General features: G+C 40.7%; 1 protein-coding gene across 1 annotated transcript in view; it reads left to right on the forward strand.

Annotated features, from left to right (window-relative positions):
- DLGAP2 (DLG associated protein 2) overlaps positions 1-19,225 on the forward strand; it is a 153,248-nt gene that overhangs the window by 76,129 nt on the left and 57,894 nt on the right. The window contains exon 5 of the mRNA XM_006275974.3: positions 17,395-17,744. Coding sequence (XP_006276036.3) covers positions 17,395-17,744 — 350 coding nt within the window. The remainder of the gene's footprint in view (positions 1-17,394; positions 17,745-19,225) is intronic.

Below are 19,225 nucleotides of genomic sequence, written 5' to 3' on the forward strand. Positions count from 1 at the left end.
ACAGCTACTGTCAGGAACAAGGTTTATAGGCTAGGCACAGATAGTCAAAAAGTCTGAGGATGAACCAATTCATTCTGTCTAAACTACACAGGTTAAATTGAAACAGAAGTGAACAGACATTACTTTGATTCAGGAAATGCAGCTACATGGCTGCAGTGGCTCAGGCCAGAAGCCAGGGGGAACAGGGTATGGCTCTCTGCTGTGTGTTCACTTCCTCTTCCTGCTGCCCCCGAGGTCTCTGGGATTTGCAGTCCAGAATTAAAGCAACAGGATTCTGCAGGATTGTTCATCACTTTCTCTTCCTGTTTCCAGGTTCCTGTGGGATTTGTAGTCTACAGTTGCAGCCAGCAGTAAGTTTGAGTAGGGGAAGGGGTATTTAACCCACCGCCCTGTCCCCAGACCCAAGCCAGGGTTTGCTTGGGGGGGAGGGGGGACTACATCCCCAGCCAGTTTTGCCCCCTCCCCACATCCTTGTCAGCCAGCCCTCACTGCTCCAACTAGAGAGCAAGGGGGTGGGGCCAGCCCTACTCTCTGGAGCAGACAGCCCAGCCCAGGGCTGAAAAGCATGCTGGGATGCTGAGGGATTCTAATTAACTTGAACCAGGAAGGGGTCTGAGACAGAAGTTTCATAAACTGGTTTGACCCAGATCAATTAGGTCTGATACTACATTCAACCACGTTTATCTTAAACCATTTTTCTGTGCACTTAAACTGGTTTACATGCACTGAGCTTCTGTTCTGTTACAGGTTTAAACCAGTTTTTGATCACTTAAACCGGTTTATGTGTAATTTCTGTCCCTAGCCATAAAGTACAGCTCCAGCTGTTGCTGCCTCTTGCCTGTATTCCTCTGCCACAGGCAGGATGCCTTTCCCAACGTTACGGAAAGCTATCAAATACAGATTTCTTTGATTCCAGCCACTGCTTTCTCTTCATAGATTCATAGATGTTAAGGCTGGAAGGGACCTCAAAGAACAAATCCAGGCCCCTGCCCCAGGGGCAGGAAGTTAGCTAGGGTCAAAAGACCCCAGCAAGATAAGCATCCAAGCATTTCTTGAATAAGTCCAGAGTAGGTGCCTGCACCACTTCTGGAGGGAGTCTATTCCAGGTCTTGGGAGCTCGGGCAGTAAAGAATTTTTTTCTTATGTACAGCCTAAAACAGTCTTGTAGGAGTTTATGACCATTTGTATTTGTTTTCCCTTGGGGCGCTCTGATGAACAGATGTTCTCCCAGATCCTGATGAACACCCCTTGTATACTTATAGGTAGCCACCAGGTCCCCCTGGAGCCCGCACTTTTCCAGACTGAAGAGTCCCGTGGCTCTCAGCCTCTCTTCATAGGGCCTATTCTCTTGCCCTCTGATCATGCGCGTGGCTCTCTGCTGGGCTCTCTCAAGTTTCTTGACGTCCTTCTTGAATTGCGGAGCCCAGAACTGGATACAGTACTCCAGCTGTGGCCTCACCAAGACCTCTCTTACCTTTGCTCCCTCACTAGAGGCACTATGTCATTTCTAGGAAAGGACCCATAAGACCCAGGTTACTTCTCCAGGTATTTGCAGTATAAATCCCTGTTGCAGAGATGTACATGTGCAGATGGACATAGATCTCACTCCACCTATTAGGTACCTCAGAGGACTTAAGTGTTCACATGCAATCCTGTTTCACTCTGCTTGTATCCCATAAAATGATGAGTGGGTCCTCTTCCACCTCACTGCATTTTTTTTGTAATTTAGTCTTAAGGCTAAAATGACAAGCTATAACAAGAATAGATGCATTATTGGATGTTCAGGGTCTTGAACACAGTGGGATAGGATCACACCTAAGTGCCTAAGTCCCCTTAGGTCCTTAATAGGTAGAGGAAGATCTGACTCTTGGTTTCTACCTGGAAAACTTTGGATGGCCAGTGGGCCTCAACCAGTTCTCAAGATTTGGTGGTAGTGGGGGAGGGTTTCCCTCCATTTTTTTCTTACTACTTTTGACTAAAAGTTACTAAGGACTGTGAAAAATTTGTTTTTCAGTTGGCATTGGTAGCAGGACAAACCAGAACTTTGCAAAAAAAAATTGGTCTGATCCAAACTAGAAGGAACATTTTTTTCAGTTTTTGTCATGAAACCTTTTTCTTTTAATTTTGTTTGCATTTGGGACATTGTTAAACAAAAGCAAGGAATGAAGGTCCAATATTATTGTTTAAGTAGCACCCAGAGATTGAAGCTTAGAAATTCCATAGAAATAAATATCAAAGAACAGCTGTGGAGCCAAATTCTCCCAGAGAAGAGAGATTCACGTCCTTTTTAACGAATGGGAGTAGTTGTCCAGCAGTCTAATAAGTTATGGAGGAACGGAGCTGGAGAAAACATAGTATTTATCATGTTACATAGTCATTTTCTCTTTCTAGTCCATACGAAGTGGAGTAGCATCAATTGCTCAACAGTATTTGTCTCTCAAATAGAAAGATTGATCGTACTGCTATCCTATAATATTCTATAGCTTGGTGATTAGGAAGGTTTCCTTAGAATAGAAGATGAGGGTTCAAATCCCCAAAGGCAAAGGAAGGGAACTTACCTGGTCTTTGTGCATCCTGGGTGAGAGCCCACGATTCTTAATGAAAGGAGGCACCACCTCTTCCGCAGTTGTATGAACAATAGTGTCTATTGGAGAGGGGAAAAAATACATCAACACAAGGATCAGCTTTGTTATTCAGATCCTTGAAATGGCAGGCTTTGATGGAAAAAGGCATGACAGGGTAAATTCCATGCCCTGGAAGTTCATTCAGAGGAGCTACACAAATTGGGAAGGTACAATAGTGAGCTGTGCCTGTACTAGTTCCTGTGCTTCCAGAGCTACCTTTTACACATCTTAGAAAGTGTGAACTAATTTTATTTCAGCTCTTCATGCAGGAAGATTGCCTTTGCTTTTTAAAGAAATATATGTAAGAGCCAAAAGGGTGATATGTGAGCTACAATGTAAAGTTTTTTCTTTATGAATCCTGTTGAATCCTTACGTTTTTGTTTTGAGCTTCCTATCAGTTCACATATAAAATTGTATGTCACATAATCCAGATCCTCAGCTCCTATAGGTTAACATGGCTTCCTTGAAATCCCTTGGACTTACTGTACCTGAGAAACTGGCCCAAACCTTATACAGATTTTAGTAAGACAAGAGGTAATATTTTCAATTCTGCCCTGACTTAGAGTGGTGTAAAGAGGACCTCAAAGTTCTGTATTTAGTCAGGTGATAATTCCTCTGCTGCAGTCTATACTGAAGACAAAAGACTGCCCCCAAATACTACTGGCAAATCTAGGTATATGACAAGCAATGGTAAGGGTTGAAAGGGCACATAGAAGATGGAACTGCAATTCTGCAGTGCTGTGAGCTACATTTTGGAGATGCTTTCAAACTTTGATAGGGCCCTGGGGCTGTTCTAAATCACTCTGCATCCAGAAAAGTGTGTATATTTTACACTCCCCTTGTTGAAAAAAATTATTCTACTATAAAATGTCACTCTAAGAGGGAAGTAATGGGTGAAATCTTGGCTACATCGAAGTCAAGGTAAAAATCCCATTGATTTCAATGGGACCCAGACTGTGCCTTATGTATAGGAGGTCTAAGCCCAGCAATGTCTTATGCACATTTTAAAAAGGGCCAGGTGCTTGGTCTGGAACTATGACTATATCTACATGGGACATGCAGTTATCCCAAACCTCTGCTAAAAGCCCTTTCCAGTCTCTCCTGATCCAACCACGCACATGCTTTGTGCAGTGTGCCTGGGGATGCTTCCAAGTTCTCAGTGTGGCATGTGGTCCTGAGAGCAGTGGTGGGTATACTCAGCACAGCTAATGGCAATCACACTATATTTTTAGCTTGCAGCACTTGTGCAGTGGTAGGAAGAGGGTGGGACTTGCTTCTTGGTAGTGGTTTTGTGGTCTTCTCAGAGAGGTGATTTAATCTGGGTTTTGATTTTGGTTCTTGTATTCTTGGGCAAATGGATTTCTAATCTGTCCATTATCTCACTCAAATACAACAGTGAATTGATGCTTGCAGACCTCTTTAAATATGAAAAGCATTATGTAAAAGCTAAGGATTTTTTTATTGTTTATTAAAAGTAGTTTAGTCATTTACAATTACCATTAATGTAGGGGAACTGATGTCGTGCTCTTTTAAAGCTAGTTTATTACGCAATGTATCTTTTAAAGTTAATTGTTTTATTAGCATTTCTCCACTGTTTTTTGTTGGTAACTCCTTACTCATAGTCAAAAATATTTCTGATCTTCCAGGTACAATAAGAGAGTAAAAATGACTCAATGAAAAAACTATTTAACTTATGTGCTTGTAGATGTGACTGTGAAAACATTGACGGAGAATGATTGACTGCGAAGGGGAAATGCGTTCCGGGAATTGGGGAATAAGATTTTCTTTGGTTAGACTATAAAAAAAAAGTCTATGCCTATTACCCTCCCTCCCCACAGGAAGAATGAATATCAGTGTATCAATATGAGGCCTGATTCTTTTCCAGAAAAAGCCATGGGCAGAATTCCAAGTGAAGTTAATGGGAGCATAACTGCTCCATAGTTTGGAAACCATATCAGACTCTTAGCTCTTTTCAGCCCTTGGGTATTATAAGCAATATAGTTTTGATTTCTGTAATATATCTTTTTTAAATAGAACATGATTAAATATGCAATTTTCCCACCTCAATTTTCCTTTCTGACACTGAAAAACTGAGATCATATTTTGTAATGCAATTTCAACACTTTAGAAGAACATAGGAATTGTCTAGAAAATCAAAACAGCTGTCAACACTTTGCTGTCTACAGGATGCTAAATGCTAGTCAGACTATAATTTCTTGCTAATTAACTGATCTAAAATAGAACCCTTTGTAGCTAGTCCATCAATGATTGCCCAAGGTTGGCATTGCCCATTTCTCTCTTTTAACTTTAGTATAAACTTGCAGAAAATAACTTTCATGTCCCATTTGATTTACATTTCTGTTTTATGCCTAACATTAATTACTCTGCCTAAACAGATCTTCTCATTTATGTAGCGTGGCCTGCCTACAGAGATATGTTTCTTCAATATGGAAGCAATGATTTAAACATTGAATGACTTGATTACTACAATTCTTTTCATTCTGTTCTTCAGGTTGTAATTAGGAGATTAAAATGTATTCAAATGCTACTCTTAGACTCCACCATTTTCCAAATTTAGTGGTCACATTTTCCGGTCTATTTATTTAGTTTCCTGTATAATATCACAGATACATATACTTTAAGCCTTGAAAGGTCCATTGCAATAACTTAATCTAAGTCTATGCACAACACAGACCATAGCATCTCATCCATCAATTTCTGTAACAAGACCAGTAAATTTTGATTGATCTGAGAAGTTGTATTAATAGTAAAGTCCTTGTTTGTTGTCAAATGACTGCATGGATTTGATGCAGCACTGAGATGGCAGCAACAAATAGATACATCACCTGCTGCATTAAACTGACTATTTTGCCTGGGATTTATCCTTTGGTAGTGTCTCAGGTCATGTTGATGCTGCTTTCATGTCACTTAAAGGAGCACCACCAGGAAACCTCCATGCATTCCCACTCAGTGGGCACATCTACACAAGACACTAAGGCACAGTAGCAATGACCTACTTCACCATAGCTCATTGCTACCGCACAGTAGAGTAGTGTTGCTGGGCACTAACTGTGTGCACAGTAGAAACAAGCTACAGCACAGTAGTATCAGGAAAAAACCTGTGGCAACAGTACTGCACAGTAACTCCAGTTAAGCAAGTACTAAATTACTATGCAATAACTACTATGCAGTCCACCACTCATGTAGACACAGCCAGTGTGTGCCATATTCCAAGTATGAGGCAATGTAGCCACCTTTTAACAGTGACTGAAGCATACAGAACCATTCTTAGGCTCTTTATCTTGGGTAGACTTTTGGCAAAAGCTTGGAACTACTGTAAAACATGTATTAACTCTTACCCAGATTTGACAAACAATGATTTAAAGTGCACGCATAGGGCATGCTTCATAGCATGGAAGCAATGTAGACAAGCTCTCCTTTTATATTTTTTACATATTTCATATACAGGTTTCCCTTGCTTTATGTGGGTCCTATATGTGCAAATTCACCCTCATGTGATGACCCTTTTTATACCAAAAATGTGTTATATGAGACATAAATTCACTTTTATGCAATCAGTGTGGGTGAAGCCTGCTGCTCAGGGAAGCTGCTGCCCATCCTTCTGGAGCTGCAGCTGCCCCGGGAGCAGCGCAATGCCACATGCATCCCGCTGCTGGCCGGGCAGTGGGCACGGCACAGCACAGAAGCGCTGATCCTTGGGCAGCTGCAGCTGGGCACAAAGTACAGCACATGGTGACAACCGCCTGTCTGCTATTGATGAGTACCAAAATTGTCTTTTAAAAGTCATAGAAATGTGTCTGGAGGTCAGTACCGTCAAGGACTTGGAACATATCCCTATTTGTTACATTGTAAAGTGAATTCTCTTTATGCAAATCTGGGTTATGCGCCATTGTCCAGGAACACATTTACAATATAAAGCAAGGGAAACCTGTATATACATGTATACTATGTGTGTATACATACACACGCATCATTCACACACATATATACACACATACATACACATAAACACATACATATGTATAATTGCAGATAAAGGACAAAAATGTAGCCAATCTCTACAGTAGACAAGAGTATAGTAATAAGACCCTTCTCAGCTGGTGTAAATCAACCTAGCCCTATTAACTTCAGCTGAGCAACACCAATTTGAAAACTACAAAAGTATACAAGGTTGGGAAACCACTTAAACAAGGTTGTTACTAGCTGCTGTGTGGAAAGGATAAAAAGAATTTTCTCTCCTTTCCTTTGCTTGAGCCATTAATAACCAGGTTAAAGGCAAGGATTGTATAGGTTAGCACTACTGGTCAAATGAAAAAGGTTAGGGAGAAAACCTCACCTTCCCCTTGCACTAAGACCAGTGAAGTTGGCTGATGAGAGAAAGGAGTAGACCATGCAGTGACTATGTTTCTGCTTGCTTTTTAGAGCTGTGTGTGTGAGTTTTCACTGGGGTGAGCACTGGGCTGTCAAATAAGGTATGATAGAAGACATAACAGAATTTTTGGACCAAAAGAATCCATCAAAAGAACCCAAGCACATGATTAATTGTAGCCTTGTTCTCTTAAGGACTGCAAAAATGTGGCAGCAGGAGGCAACTATTAATAATATATTAGATATATGAAAAATATCCACTTACAGCCTTGATTTCAAAACCAGTTTTCCATAGCATTAATGGGGCATGTCAAGGGGAAGGGGTTTAAATCTGGATTAAGCCACCAAGTGAAATGAATACAAACTATTGAAAAACAATGACCCTGCCATCAGGAAGAACCCATTTAGTTTGGATTGTTAAACCACATTTCACAATAAGCCTATTATAAAACAAGATAAGGTCCTAGTAGAAGTGATGTGGGGGAAAGTAAGTGTTTTCCTAAACTATATCAGCACACAAATGCCATTGTGAAGGTATTATTGTTCTCCCCACTGCCCATATCTACAGCAGGAAGTGGAAGTAGAAAGTAAGAAGGATGATACATTTTGAAGGGATGGATGGGTGGAAAAGAAAGAGGGAGAAATAGAGAGATAAAAGAAACTCTGTCTGGCAAAAGATGGGAATTTTTGATCAGATGCATAACTAGGGTGGCCATCATAAAGGACAGTCTGGTTGTTCTCTGTCCTCTATTGATATGAAACTGGACGCCTTTATATCCTTTATTTCTTCTCTTCAAGAGAAAAAATAGAGTACATATCATGGTTTCATATCAATAGAGGACAGAGTAGCAGAAAACCAGAATGTCCTCTATGATGGCCACCCAATGCATAACTAGCTATTCTGGTGCCCTGGGCAGAGATGCTGTTGAATGCCAGTGAATTGAGGGGGAGGAAGGTGAAGAGGGGTGAAAAGTGATAGGGGAAGGGAAGGAGGGAATGCCAGGTGACAGAGCAGGGGTGCAGACTACTGTGGGATGCTGTTGGTGCCGCCTCTAAATCAGCATCCAGGGATGAAGCCTCTCTCATCCCACCATAGTTATGCTACTGTTTACAATCACTGCTACTGGGCCAGGGTACAGTTTACCTCTTGTAAGCATTTAAATAACATGGCTTTTTTTGGGGAGGGGGAGGGGGGCGGTCCTCTTGTGGTGATTTAAAAAAGCCCATCTAATTAGCTTTTAGGCCATTTAAAATGTAATGTGATTTTTAAAACATTTATTTTTGTTAAAAATATTTTCTATATTTAATTTCAAATATGACCTGTGTATTTTAAAGGGTTTGGTGCTAAGTTCAGAATGTTCATGCACTTCCACCTCTGGAGAACACCAATGTAACCTCACAAAGGGAAGGCAAGCCTAGGGTAAACCCAGTGTGATCCAAAAGTTGAGGTCAAAGATATAAAGGTCCTTTCCTGTAAACCAGTGGTTTCCAACCCGTCACCCCCACCCCCCACCCAGCAGGTAAGTCTATGGGAAGGGAAAGGGGAGACATTGAGGCAGAGGGAGAAAAAATTATTTGGGGGCGCACCTCCCCAGCAGGTAAGTCCCACCCGGCCAGGGTCCCACTCAACTTGCTCTTGCAGCACTATCCCTCGCCGCAGAGGCCTTGATCTAGCCCCTGCCCCTTTCCTCCCTCACAGATTGACCTGCTGGGCTGGGGCACATGCATGCATGCATGCGGGCACTCAGCCCCCTACTCCAGCCTTGGATTGACTCCAAGAGGCTCCAAGATCTATAGCAAGAGGCTCCAAGATATACCGGCAGATCGAGATCCACTTTTTGGTAACCACTGTTGTAGACCCAAGGCCAAAGTGGACTTTTACCAAGGAAATGAGCAAGAAGTCACTTAGCAGTCAGTAGATGTGCCTACGTGTGCAATTAAGTCAAAGCAATAAACTACGGTGCTTATCCTACTGGAGCTTATTGCTCTTGAGCACTGTGTTTACACATGCTCCTGGAACCACAGCACATTGATTCAGCTCAGAGTAGCCCTGGGTTGGGCAGCCTGCCAGCCTGGGGCTGCTCCAACCCAGCCCAATACTGCAGAGGGGCTGGCTGGGACATGAGGGTGCTCCAGTGCGGGGCTAGCTGGCAGGCAGCCCCTGCACTGAAGCACGCTTGTGCCTCAGCCAGCCACTCCAGCGTCTACACATGCATTGCAGCAGAGTAAAAATTCTGCAACAGGATAGTACTTGTAAATGTTTGAAGTGTTCAATAGTTTGTAAATACAAGAACTATCCTGCTGCTGAGTTTTTTAAAAATGATATAAGGTTTTTTTAATTATAGATTTTTTTAAAATAATATAAGCTAATTAGTTTACTCCTGCCCAATAGCACTATACTTGTAGACATTTACTGCTGAGCTAATTATTCAACTAATTATTCAGTAAATGTCTCATGTCAGTGCACTCACTGGTGAGTAAAAGGTTCATTAGTTTACAAGTAAATATTCTGTGGGCCTGATTTTCCACTCTGTTAGTGTAGTCATTTGTTCTTGTCCAATATATATCCATAGTGGATGTGAAGCACTTCCAATCTTGGTTAGTAATTTTCAGGTTAATTTTTGAGTGATACAATTGATTCCACAAAATACAAATATTGTGTTTTTCCCTGTTATGTTTGCTAATATTATTTGTATTCATAAAACTCCCCCTAAAATTTAATTCACTCAGGCATAAGTTGATTGGCTTGCACATAACTTTGGAGAAGGGTCTGCCGCACCACAAACTCTACCTGTGCAGTCATCTGGATGTTCCTGGTTAGGCTAATTTATCTTAACTTTTTTTCCCTTCTTTCATTTGATGCAGAATTATTGTGTCATCATCCAAAGATCCCATATGCACAGTCTCATTTCTACATCATCTTATTTACTGAGCAAAAAAACATGTTAATGATGGAAGAAAGAATCTATTTGTAGATCTCACAATTCTATTTGCCTTTATAAAAAAAATAGATAAGTTTTTCTTTTGTAAAAGCAAAATTAACCTGTTTAATATTATCATGTCCTTTTAAAGTTGTTTTTTTTTTCATGGTCATTGGGTAAACAACATGCTTTTAAATAGAAAAAAACATGTCTCAGAACCAGGTGCACCTCTATGGCTGGAAGGCCTAGCCTGGTAATAGAACAAGCCACAAAGTTATTACACATTTTTGTGTAGGTTGGATGTGTAGTTACAGTTACAGTAATCAGTTGATTAACCACATCTTAGATGTAACATGTACAAGGGGCCTGTAACACAGTAATTGTGCCCCTGTTGCACAGAGCTTGTTATTCAGGAAATCAGGGCTAGGGTCAGAAATTACACATAAACCAGTATAAGTAATTGGAAACCAGTTCAAATCTGTAACACAACAAAAGTTCAGAGCACATAAATCCCTTTCAAAATGGCTGAAACTGATTTAAGATAAACCTGGATGGATGTAGTATCAGACTTAATTGATTTAGGTTAAATTGGTTTATTGAACTTCTGTCCCAGATCCCCTTGAAATTCATATTAACTCACACTCCCCCAACATCCCAGGATGCTTTGCACCTCCCCAGCAAACCCCACCCTCACAGGGTGGGCAGCTTATCCTTGGCCCAAGCTGTCTGATGCAACCGAGCAGGGACGAATGCTGTAGTGCTCCCCAGCTTCTGGCCTATGCCACAGCAGGCATGTGCCTGCATTTCCAGAATTAGAAGTGAATGTCTGTTCACTTGCTTATCAGTTCAATCTTCACAGCTTAGAATAACCTGAAAAGATTAAATCGATTCAGCCTCAGGCTTTTTGACTGTCTGTACTTAGCTTTAGTGTGTTTCCTTTATCCTGTCCTCTGTGTAGCAAGGGAAAACCATTCCTTTTAATTGCTGGTGTCTTTAACTAAATTCATCATGTATTTAACTTTATCTCTGTTAGCCTAGATAACAGCATTTTCCCATTAGGTTAATATTAACAGTTATAGTGATTCATAGTAAAAAAAAAATGATTACATGTTGTTAATGAATAATAGCTGTGGGTGAATTAGAAAGGAGTATGCTTTGAAAGTGACTGGAATGTCATCTATTTTAATGCAACTTGGTGTTCAATCCAAAATACCAGATCTTACCTTCTGCTTGTTAACTTTTAAATCTTCAGATTAATATAGATAATTATAGACCTAGTTATTGTTAATGAACTGAATAGCATTTCATTTCTAGTAGAAATTGTATTTGTATTGAAATAATATTTTGGAGAAAATGATTAATTAATTCTAGGACTGTTTCTATACTATACTACCTTGAGCAAATTCAGCCAGATGCAACTGTATGGGGGAAAATTCTGTGCTCCTTCTTGCTACTTCTCTCAGTGAAGAGTACAGTAGTCAATATTATTACTTTGTGTCCCAGGTGATGCAAAATTTACAAGCATTCCAAGACAGGGATTGTATTCTTTGTCACTTGTTTGTGGAGTGCCTTGCACCCTTCTTCCTCACTGTGCTTTTTAAATTGTTCCATAATACTCACGTTAATGAAAGTTGTTTGTGGTTCAAAAAATGCAGTAGTAATTGACTGTTTGGCATTGAGTAGGTCTGTAAGCCAACTGTAATTTAAACACTGCTGGAAACAATAAAATCAATTAACAGGAAATAACTTTGATGGGATTTGCACTGCTTATACAGTATGAGGACTGAAACAAATAGGTGTATATTACACATTTCCATGATCACTCGATAAATTATTTCATATTAAGCTACTTGGTTACCAGCTTCTGTTACGAGCCAGATTGAAAAAATAGTCCAAATTTGGTGTAGTTTATTTAGCCCACTATGAATCTACATAGAAGCAACTGACTGTCCTGCCATTAATCTACTTAAAATCTGTTTCTTATTTTTGTTGAAGATGAGAGAGACTATAGGCAGTACCGTGATTCAAAGACATCCATCAAATTTAGCATGAATATTTAATTTATTTTATTTTATTTTTTTGCTTTCCCCTGTATGTTTCTTGGTGGTGATCAGTAGCAGATGAAGGCAAGTTGTTAAATTCCAGTTTCCAGAAAACAGTTAGTAAAGCTCTCTATTGGGGTATCCTGTGAATACAGAAGGATGACAATCTCAGCTTTATTATCTCAGCTTTATGTGTTTGGGGGAAACCAGTAGAAAGACAATATTTCTGACTGATGATGCCAACTAATTTTTCTCTCTGTACTTCAAGGCTGCTACAGATGTCACAGGCCAATTGTCCATGTGGGAGAAGTATATTATTTTTTCTTTGTAAGTGCCTCTCTGGTTTACAGCATGATGGAAAAGCTGAGTATCAGGAATGGTCAGCAATTAAACACCAAAATCATTCACCAAAGTTGGGAAATGAAAGTCTCAGATAAAATTTTGCAAGTTTTGATGTTACTCAGAATTAGGCACTCCACAATTTCAGTGTTGCCAAGGAACACATTTTCTTGTCTATGAGACTGAATCAGTGCATTTCCCAGGCAACTGCAGCATGCCTCAACTCAAGCAGCAGCATACACTGACAGTCTCCAGGTCAGTGTGTATGGGTTCAACAGAAGTCAAAACCCGTCTGAACACAGAAATTAATAGAACGCTATAGGAAAATAATGCTGTAGGGAAAATTGATATGATGAGAGATTAAAAAGACTGTGATCATCCACCATAGGAAGGAGGCAAGAAGGGAAACAATAAAAATGTACAAGATAGTGAATGATAGAGTAGCTGGGGAACAAGCTTCTGCTGTCTCATGATGTGAGAACAAAGGGATGACTGATTAAAAGGGGTGATTTGGAATTGCTAAAAGGAAATGTTGTTTCACACATGAGGCCAAAAACTAGGAAACTAAGAAGTGTCTGAGCATTTGTACTGATAACAAAAATATTCAAAATTATGAAGCGTAATGATAATTAAAATTTGGAAGGAAAACCAATCTCTATTAAACACCACGATGGGGCCCAGTTTAGGGAGCAGAGTATTCCATGTGTACAGGGTTTCACCACTCATCACATCCCTTGCCTACTGCTTAGTCAACATGTAAATAAGCAATTTATTTACTTCAATTATGGCTAACTGCTGCTTTATTCAGACAAATAATCCCTTTGACTTCATTGGAACTACTGAGTGATCAAAGCAGAAAAGAGAGTTGGCTCTTAAATTTTCAGCATAAATCATCTCCTCCATTTTGGTTACAACCTCCGTGTAGTCTGGATCACTCTGGTACTGAAGTGGTCCCTACAGGAACCATTGTTTTATGTGTAATCTCACAGCTGTACAGAGATACATTTTTACTCACCTGCTCCACGTTATGATCTCTGTTGCTGAAGAGAATTTCACTGGGCGTTTTTGCTACCATGTTGCTTATGCACTTAGATCTTTTCCACTATTCTTATTGTAGATTTTCTTGAAGGGGAGAAGAAATTTTATATACCCTTTTCAACATTAAGCAGAAGTTGGGTTTTCCTTAAATTGTGCTTTCTTTACAAAGCATCTCACCAACAGTACTATGTTTTCAGAAGCAAATGTTAAAAATACTAATAATCAAATGACAATATTTGATTTTGGCAAATGAAGACTTTTGTAAAAGCTATATGAGAATTAATTTAGCTATGAATGTAATCTGCACAATTATAACATTTACATTTGTTAGGCAAAAATGAGACCCACTACCTGGATATTAGGAATATACCTTGTCTGTGATTTTTCATTATCATCTCACCATATGTCTCATTGTTCACTGCTGTTCTTCAGGATGAAAACAGCTGGTGAAATATAATAAATTAGTCATAACTTTGATAACCTGTCTTATTTTATAGATAAAAATAGCTTCCAATATCAATTTCATTCGCTTCATTTCATCCATGTCTCTATTTCTAATGTTTTGTAGCACCTTGAATACTTGCATCTACATTACCTGAGAAACAGCATCTTGCTATTTCTCCAGTAGTATCATTAATTTGAGACACTGTTTAAGATGGACCAGTACTATGGCAATTTCTGAATATTTTGGTCACTCCAGCATTTCAGGGGTCCAGTATTCCCCAAAGAATTCAAGAAGCATTGAGGTATTATTTTTCTTAGCTAATCATTGCAGAGCTGATAAAGAATAAATTTGGTGATAACACAGGACACCCATGCTTTAAGAAATGCATTGCATCACAACATATGAAAAGTATGTCTTCAGATGTGTAATATGTCAGTCTAATTCTGTCAAATAAACCCTTGAATTGTGTTCTGTTCCAATTTTAATTTTAATGAATATTCATGTAGGGGATATAAACCATTAAAACATGATCACTAAACTTAGGCAATAGCACCAGACTCTTAATAACTATTGCTGTTAAACCCCAGGTTTGGGTTTACATTTAAGGACCTCTTCCCGGTTTTGCAATTTCACTGTCATTTCAGAGAAGCAAGAATGGCAAAAGCAGAATAAGGCAGAAAAATCTTGATCTAGTTTATCAGCAGTATGTAAAGAAGGATAATGATGATTTTTTCAATGTTATAATTTAACATTTTGAGTTTATTTCATTTTTATTTAGCCCACACTGAACATTGACCAGTCATTTATTATTTTGATATCTGTTTCTATCCCCTTACAAGCTCTCTAGAAATAAGACAAGACACAGTTCAGTCACAGAAGCTAAAAGTTCAGAATGATTTTGACACAGCTCTCATCATGAATATTCTCAGTTGACCACTACCACAAGAAAACATGGTCAAGGCTTCAAGATCTTTGACCCCTATTAATCTAATGGCAATACCCTGCAGCTCTTAAAATATTGTACATAACTTAGGGCCTTGTTACACACAAATTTTGTGTGGCTCCTGGAGCTCTTAACCTCCAGATACTCTGCACATTAACACTTGAAACTGGTTTTAAATACTCATTAGGTGGCTCGAAGTTACACCAATTCAGGGCAAGATTATCTCTGATCCATATTACCCAGCTCATGTTACACTGAGGTATAACCACTGTAAGCTACACCTTAGTGTAAACACCCCACCTACTTCCCCTCTCTCACTGTCCCCCCCCCCCCCCCCGCCCTCCCCAGCACCCCAGATCCCTGATCAACAGGGATCCAGGTTTTCCATTTGCCACAGAAAAATGCGGTAAAACACAGATTTTTTCATTTTAAGGAAAAAAAACACAGGAAATGGTAGGTTTCCCTTTGCAGACTGGTAGAGTTCCAGCCTGCAAGAGGCTAGGAGGAGCAAGAGGAGGCTGGTCAGGCAGGGGGCATGTGCAGATATACACAAGCACATGGTCACCAGGCTGCCTGGAGAGCAGCTTCCACAGGTAAATGTTGGGGGGAGATGGGGAATTCAGGCCCCCATAGTGAGGGATGGAGGGAGGGAGGGAGTTGGGCATGGATGGGGATGGGGCTGCTGCCCAACCTGGGTGATGCTTGGGGTCTGGGGCCAGAATGTGCAGCTGCAGAGCCTGGGCAGAGAGCAGGATGGAGCTGCAGGAGGTTCACCGGGGGAGGGGCTAGTTCCCCACCACTGTGCACATTTGTGGGGGAGTAGTGGGGGGACACATGCTTCCCAGATTTGTTCATGGGGATGGGGCAGGCTGGCTGCTTGCAGGCTCAGGGTTCCCCACCCTACTGCCCCCCTCCTGGGGCCTCCATAGCCCAGTGGGTAGGACCCAGCATGGCAGGGCTGGGCAGGGAAGCTCAGTGCTGCCACCATAAGCCAAGCACTAGCATGGCAAAGCACCCCCTGCCAGCAGCAGTGATGGGCACAACTCCACATGTGCAGGAGATGCTACACCGTGGCTGCACCTGGCTCAAAGCAGCCGCACTGAGTTTCTCCACCCCGCTCTGCCCTGCCATGCCAGGTCCCACCCGCTGAGCTATGGAGGCCCTGGGGAGAGGCCAGCAGGGTGGGGAGCCCAAGCCTGCAGTGGGAAGCCTGCACCCACCCCGCTCGTGGGCTCCAATCCAGTCATGTTGCCCATTAAGCAGGGAGAGCTGGACTCCAGCTCCACTCCACTGCAGCAGCTACAGCCTCCCGTGGGTGGCAGGCAGAGCTCAGGTGTTGCTGTGGGGAGCAGGGGGCTGTGGACCTGGGTCCCTGGCCCTGTACCGTGGCAGCTGAGTGCCCCCTCTGGCAAGGCTGGGGGGGTGGGGGGGCTGTGGGTGGGGAGTACATGGCACTGGCAGGGCCGGGGGAGCAGTGGGTGGCAAGTAATGGATTTGGGGCCTGGTGGGAGTCCCCCCATGGTCCCCTCCCCCTTCTTCCAGCTCCCCCCCCCCTTACTGGCATGGAGTCCAGGTCTAGCTCCCCGCAGCGGTGAGCAGGGACTACCCGAATCTCCTCCGAATCTTTTCCAAATTGATTTGGAGGCTTCAGATCAGTACGGACCTTTTTATCAGTCTCCCGATTCAATTTGGATTCAGCCGCCAATTCAAGCCGAATCTACTCCGAATCAAATCAGCAACTGAAGCTTCGCACAGCCCTAACACAAACCAGAAGCAAACCCATTTCACCTTACATATTTAAATTTTCCATTCATCTGTGTACCTTGTTTCTTGTTCATAATTTAGTTCTGTTTTTAAATATGTATTTTTGCTTAGTGTGTATACTGCAAAACAGCGCTACTCAATACATGCCCTTTTTGTTTAAATCCTACCACAGAAACATGCATATAATATCACTGTAGTTAATGGTGTTGGTAGCCTTTGCATTTTATAAACATTTCCTTGTAGAGAATGTTCTGCTTGAATGATGTTTTAGCTTGTTTTAATCATTTATAAACCCCACTTAAGTAGTCGTTTTGGTAATCAATCTATTTCTAACAGTAAATTTAAAAACGTTTTTGAAAGTTAAAAATGTAATGTTGTACTCCTCAGGGGAAAAAAACCTTTGACAAATTTCTTGTTTCAATATATTGCTGTCACTTCCTTCAATGGACCATTTCAGTGCAGAGTCCATAGTTCAAATGATTACAAGAAGGGAAAAAACATCCCTCATTCCTCTTATTGGTTTTATCCCATTTATAGCCAACCTCACAGGCACTAGTCTTCTAGACTAGACTTCTGAACACGACTTGCAGCACTCAGCCACACTCACACAAATCTTTAGTAACTACTTTTTCATCTTCACCATAATCAAGGGTTCTCATTTTAGCATGAGGAACATTTTCAATCTTTACTTCTTAGTTGAAATAAAATAAACCTGTTGCTATGGATACCCATCCTAGTATGAGATAGTTATAGTGAACTTCACAGAAAACGGCTGTTTCACAATTACCCTTATTCTTTAAGTTCCATAATCTGTATATTACATTTTTGTCTCAGAAAGCATATTTACAAATTAATCTTGATTTCTTTTTTTTTATTATTTCTTTTATAGCTGTAACTTACACAAGTTACAAAAAAACACCGCCACCAGTACCCCCTCGTACTACTTCCAAGCCACTAATCTCAGTTACAGCACAGAGCAGCACAGAATCCACCCAAGATGCATATCATGATAGCCGGACTCAGAGGATTTCCCCGTGGCCTCAAGATGGTCGAGGGATGTACAACTCTACAGACAGTTTGGACAGTAACAAGGCCATGAATCTCGCCTTGGAGACCGCAGCTGCACAACGTCATGCTTCTGAGAATCAAAGCACCTCAATACGAACCAGTGACAAGGCCATTTTAGTGACAAAAGCAGAGGAGTTTCTTAAGAGTCGACGTTCCTCTATAGGGATTCAGGTAGCCTATCATTAACATCTGTTCAGTGATGAATTGCTTGCCTTGGTTCTGTAAATAGCATAGAATGAGTCATTCACCTTCACTGGTTCTGATAATCTAACAAACAACCCCTGGCTGCTTAGCATTAATTGTAATTCACATCATGGCCGTGCAGAAAAGTCTCAAACTAATGTGCAATACCTGGAAGCAAAATGAATGTATAAATCTTTAGGGAGGTTACCTGTCATTAACACTTGATATGAAAATTATACTGAAAAGCTCTACAGGTGAACAGTATGTTCATCTCCTCTTCCTATGAATTAATAGTCCTTTTTATAGAATTATTCCAGTTTTAAAATATTTGTGTATAGTTTGTCATTATCTTTTTTTTTTTTTTGACCTTGGGGCCTGGGTGAATTTACCAAGTCCTTAGTTGATCTTCTACTTTAAAAAAATTAAAAAAAACCCTGCAGTCTAGGTCACCAAACCAAGATTGGGAGTTTTTCTGAGGATAAAGAAAATACCAAATGTACAGCTAGAGAGGAAATTATAAACTGAGTAATTAAAATTAATAAAACATATCCTTTTAGTACTCCTTTATTTGAGCAGCAGAAAAAAATATGATATTTATTTCACCCAACAAAACTTCTGCTATTCTGTGAAACACTGTCATGAAATTGTGTCATCTTAAACTGAACTAAGTAAAATAATCCAGGTTGCAATTTTTAGTTTCTTCTACTAACTGGCAGGCCCAGTGTGGTAATGTTTTTTTGCTTACATCTCAAGGAAATACTGACTTTTATGAAAGGTACTGCAGGTGACTCAGAAAAACAGTTCAGCACCCTGTGAAGATGGAGGAACAGGTGTATATTTAGGTGCTGATCCTGCAAACATATAGGCCAGTGAGTCTCAATTGGGGTGCTATGACACCCTGGGGTGCCACTAGGTCCTGTGAGGCTTTTACAAAATGCAAGGAGACAAACAAGTAAGTGCAAGGTCAGGCTTGTCCTTACCTGGCCAGTCCCCCACCCCCAATCCCTAGTGCCTCTGAAGTAAGCACTGTAATATGGATAAAGTTTTTGAAATTGGGTGCTACTCAACTCACAAAAATTATAAAGCCTGCCAGCTCCAACAAGTTTGAGAACCACTGACTTAGTCACTTTAAGTATATGCCCACTGACATCAGTGGGACCACTGCTGTGATTAATACTTCAGCTTTTGCAGAGGAAGTACCATAAGTACTGACATAAATCTGGGAATTATAGGGCTTGTGGGAATGGCAATACAACTCTAAGGGTGCTCCATTATAGCAAATCCCAGAGTAAGATAACCAAAAAATGCACTTAATCAAATATCCCTGTGGAATGTTATTGGGGTTTTTTTGTGCCTGTTAGGAAACAACAATATGTACTGCAATACTGTTCTTTTTAAGTACCAGGTATTTCATTTCCCTTAATTATGATCCATAAAAAACATATCACTTTAAGCATGCCTTGTCTAAA

This window comes from Alligator mississippiensis, chromosome 1 (assembly GCF_030867095.1).
Source record: "Alligator mississippiensis isolate rAllMis1 chromosome 1, rAllMis1, whole genome shotgun sequence".
Classification (NCBI taxonomy): Eukaryota; Metazoa; Chordata; order Crocodylia; family Alligatoridae; genus Alligator; species Alligator mississippiensis.